The 4533-nt window shown below is 63.4% G+C and overlaps 1 protein-coding gene across 1 annotated transcript in view; it reads left to right on the top strand.

The window, feature by feature from the left end:
- The first annotated feature begins 6 nt into the window (after positions 1 to 6).
- The window catches only part of ZBTB16 (zinc finger and BTB domain containing 16), a 65450-nt gene continuing 60923 nt past the window's right edge, over positions 7 to 4533 (top strand). Inside the window, 2 exon segments of the mRNA XM_009273434.2 lie at positions 7 to 817; positions 820 to 1388. Of these exon segments, the coding sequence (XP_009271709.1) occupies positions 122 to 817; positions 820 to 1388 (1265 nt within the window). The 5' untranslated portion in view covers positions 7 to 121.

The following is a 4533-nucleotide window of genomic DNA, read 5'->3' as shown; positions in this document are numbered from 1 at the left end:
CTCTCCTCTCTGCTCCTCTCTCCCCCCTCCGCCTTTTGTTTTCGCAGATAGTCGGCACACAAAGCTAGTCCCAGATTTGAGCGACGGCAAGGCACCCTGATGAGTGAGCCTCGGGAGCGCAATGGATTTGACTAAGATGGGCACGATCCAGCTGCAGAACCCCTGCCACCCCACCGGGCTGCTGCACAAAGCCAACCAGATGCGCCTGGCGGGGACGCTGTGCGACGTGGTCATCATGGTGGACAGCCAGGAGTTCCACGCGCACCGGACGGTGCTGGCCTGCACCAGCAAGATGTTCGAGATCCTCTTCCACCGCAACAGCCAGCATTACACCCTGGACTTCCTCTCGCCAAAGACGTTCCAGCAGATCCTGGAGTACGCGTACACCGCCACCCTGCAGGCCAAGGTCGAAGACTTGGACGACCTGCTCTACGCTGCCGAGATCCTGGAAATCGAGTACCTGGAGGAGCAGTGCCTGAAGATCCTGGAGACCATCCAGGCCTCCGAGGACAACGATGCCGAAGTCGCCATGGCCGATGGAGGCGCCGCCACCGAGGAAGAGGAGGAGAGGAAGTCAAGGTACATCAAGGGCCTCTTCATCTCCAAGCCTGCCGGTGAGGAGAGTGGCTACACAGGTGCGGCCGGCCAGAGCCTGCCGGCGGCCGCGGCGGAGCAGAGCCCCTCCGCCTCCGCTTCCTTCGGCCCCCTCTCCGCCATGAGTCCCACCAAGGCGGCAGTGGACAGCTTGATGACCATCGGGCAGTCGCTGCTGCAGGGCGCCCTGCCGCCCAGCGCCCCCGAGGAGACTCACGCCCCACTGCCGCCCGCCGCCCCCCCGGCCTCGCCGAGGTCAAAACCGAAGCGATGCAGGTGGACGACGCCTCCAGCCGCGACAGCCCCCGGACGGTCGAGCCTGGCGCCTCCGGCGGGGAGAAGCCCGACGAGAAGGGCAAGGAATGGCCCGGCACCCCGACCCGCGGCAGCGTCATCACCAGCGCTCGCGAACTGCACTATGCCCGCGAAGAGGGTGCCGAGCCGCCGCCCGAGCCTGGCCAGGGGCTGCCGCTGGGGCCAGAGCCGTCCGCTGCTGCCCCCCAGGGCGAGAAGCCCCTGGGCATCTACTCCCTGCTGCCGAACCACAAGACTGAGCCGGTGCTCGGCGTGCCACCCTCCGTGGCGTCCGCCCTGCACGTGCAGCCGGCCCTGGCCGTCTCCATGGACTTCAGCGCCTACGGGGGGCTGCTGCCCCAGGGCTTCATCCAGCGGGAGCTGTTCAGCAAGCTGGGGGAGCTGGCGGCCGGCATGAAGACGGAGAGCAGAGCCCTGGGCGAGCAGTGCAGCGTGTGCGGGGCAGAGCTGCCGGACAACGAGACCCTCGAACAGCACAGGTGAGTGCCGAAGCCGCGCCGCTGTGTTCTGCACTGGGCGGGCGGGATCTCGCTGGAGGATTTCAGTTTCTGGCCGGGCATTGCACCTGCTGGTGCAAAGTTCCCGCCGCGTACCCCAAAACTGGGACGCGGAGCGGCGAGCTCGGAGGGAGAGCTGTCGCAACTTTTCGGGTCTGGCAGCCATGCCAGAAGGTTCCTTCCAGCGAGTGCCGGCTGGGGAGGACAGCCCGGACGGGGCTCGGGCCGTAGGTGTTTCCTGCTAGCACAAACCTCGCCGTTTTCCCTGGCCGGCGTCCACCAAACGGCTCACGTCGCTACCCTTTGAGTGAGGGATCCGCGCGTAAAGGGATGCCGTGGGGTCAGGCAGCCCGTGCCCACCCTCTGCCGAGAGCTGAATCCTCCTGCGCCAGCACCCGGGTGCGTCTGTGCGGGGCGAGGAGGGGAGAGACCTGCGGGATCCCCGTGCCCGGCTGCAGTGATGACATTTGGGATCGCTGCATGCAGCAGCGCCTTGCCAGCCCGGTAGTTTTATGCCACTCAGCTTCCCGGTCTATGAAATATTTGCACTTTGCACAAAGTAACGTGTAGGTCAGGCTGGGTGACGCTGGGGCGAGTGCAGAGGGCTGGTGCTGCCGCAGAGCCATGGGTCCGTCCCTGCGGGGATGGGTTCAGGGTTGAACCTCCAGTGGCTGCGGATGCGATTTCAGGGCTCCCCTGCTGGGGGGGGGGGGGAATCTTCGTGCTCACGACGAGCCCCGCACCTCGGGGAGCTGCTGCGGGGTGGGAGCGCGGTGGTTGTTATCGGCACGTGAGTTTGGTGCTCCCCCGTTTACCGCCTCACAATCGTGGGAGCAGGGACCAGAGCTCGTTCTTCAATTTGGCCAGGGAATGGAGTCGCGTTAATTACCATGCCTAAATCGGCATCGCCAGTCAAACCCCTTGGCGCTGGGCGTGCTTCGGCGAGCGCCGCACAGCGCTGGCCCTGGCAGGGCTGCAGCCCCGCGGCAGGACGGCAGCGTCCTGCCTGGGGGAAGGCAGCACCGGCACGGTGCCGGAGCTGCTTGCAGCCTCCCCAGGCTGCGCACTGTGTCAGATTTTTAATGAATCAACAGGTTAATTAGTCCTGATGCACATAACGCGCTCCAGGGACGGTGGCCGTGCCGGCGTGCGCCTCTGGCGGGGGAGCCGGTGCTGCCGGCACGCTCGCCGCCTGCGGAGGCTGCCGCCTGTGAGCGGTGTGGGGTGAGCCGGCGTCGGGTGCCGGAGCAGCAGCTCCCCGCACGTTCAGCCTGTGAACGTTTCCAGTGCGGGGTGGCAGCCGCCGCTCTGGGGTTCTCAGCCCCGTGTGGGTCTGCAAGTGCTGGCAGTGTTGCCTCTCGGTCCGGCTGGCGACTCGGAGCCCCCACGCGGACCCTGCCGAGAGTAGCCCTTGCCCCTCAGGGGGGTCCCCCAGCTCTTTGTGGGTGCACAGCTGCTTTCTGCTTTGTTCCCCCACCTCGCAAGCGGGAGAGCCGGGGCTTGTGTTCGTTAGCGTGCCCGAAGCTGCCTCAGTGCGGCTCTTCCCCGGCCGTGCGGTGATGCAGACCGAACGTCACTGGAGGAGAGCTGCAGTGAAGGCTCAGAGAGAATTTTAACGTGCCTTTCTGCCACGGTCTTGAGCATCTCCCTTTCCCCCTCCGAGCCCGAGAGCAGCGACTGATGCGGCCACAGGAGAGGGCAACGCCGGGGCTGCCCGGCTGCTCCTGCCGCTGGCCGGGGATCTGCCCCGAGGCAGGGCTGGCTGTAAGGTCGGATCCTTCCCCGCGCATCCGAGCGGTTGGGAGGTGGGGGAGCGTGGCCCAGCCTGTCCAGTGCAGCAGCCCGTATTTCACCGTGCCTTTCTGGGCTTGGCTTATTTTGACAGCCACGGCTGCGGCCGTAGCTTATTTCTTAATTATTCATGATCCTTATCAGGAGGCTGGGTACGCGCCGTGCTCCGGTGGGCTCTCGGGTCTTACTGAAGCACGGAGCTGAGCGTCGTCCCCTGCAATCGAAGCCTCGAAGGCGATTGCTTAAGCCAGCGCCAAACTCCGTTTGCCTCTTCTTGCTTTCAGACAGATTACCTGGCGCTGGCAAACTTTGCAGGGTGAGCCAAATCCTCTGAGCCATTTTTAAACTGATCTGTAAGACCCAAAACCCAAAAGTCTAAATCCGAGGTGCTTTTTTTGTAGATGCGGGCTTTTTCTTTTTTATAGTGTTTGCGTTCTAATACCTTGTGAAAATTTTGGGAGGATTCGTGGCTTTTTTATAGTGTTTGCGTTCTAATACCTTGTGAAAATTTCCATTTTGGGAGGATTTGCGGGATCCTATTGTATTCCTGGAACTGTTAAACAGCATCTACGCTAGACTGGGATCTGTAACACTCTGCTGGAGCAGTTCTGGTTGCGGTGGCAGCTGCACCGTGCCGGCTACGGGCTCCTCTTGGCTCCGGTGCCTGGTGGAGAGGTGGTCTGGGGGATACTGCGCCCCGCGCCGAGGTCCCGGCGCCACCTCCCCGAGCTGGCTGGCGGCGGGGGCAGGATGTGCCGGGGGCACCGCGATGTTGCTCGCCGACTGGCGGATTTCGCTGACCTCTTTCTGCTGTGCATTTGCTGCTGTGGTTTTGCTTTCCGATCCTGAAGTGAGCGTGGAGGTGCCCAGAGCAGAGTCGTTCCCAGCTGCGGTGAGCTGGGGGGCCAGGGGGCAGCTGCCGGGGAGGGGCACCTCTGGCGCAGGCAGTACCGCGGGACGCTCGGCCGCCCCGGCGCGATGGCTTTCGCGTGCCAAGCCCCAGCAGGTGACAGACAGAGCCTGAACCCGTCCAGAGCTGACGCCGCTCTTTCTGCAAGGAGCTTAATGAGCCAACGTGTACCATGCCTGTTTACATTGCACAAGCAAGTGTATACATATGGCGGATATGTTTGTTTACACACACACATGCCTATATAAGTATAAATATATATGTGTATAGTCTCGGAGCCTTGTGAGTGTTGTTCCTGTCTTCATTAGCATGGGAAACGCACGCAGGAAAAAGGAGAGCGGAGGGCCGGGCCAGCTTGTCGCTGGGCTTCGACAAGCGCGTGGGGGGGCCGCTCGCCCCAGGTGATGGAGGCTGCCCGAGGGACGG

The sequence above is a fragment of the Aptenodytes forsteri genome, unplaced genomic scaffold (assembly GCF_000699145.1).
Source record: "Aptenodytes forsteri isolate BGI_AS27 unplaced genomic scaffold, ASM69914v1 Scaffold187, whole genome shotgun sequence".
NCBI lineage: Eukaryota > Metazoa > Chordata > Aves > Sphenisciformes > Spheniscidae > Aptenodytes > Aptenodytes forsteri.
Note: the sequence above shows the minus strand (reverse complement) of the source record. Positions and strands in the feature narration are given on the sequence as shown.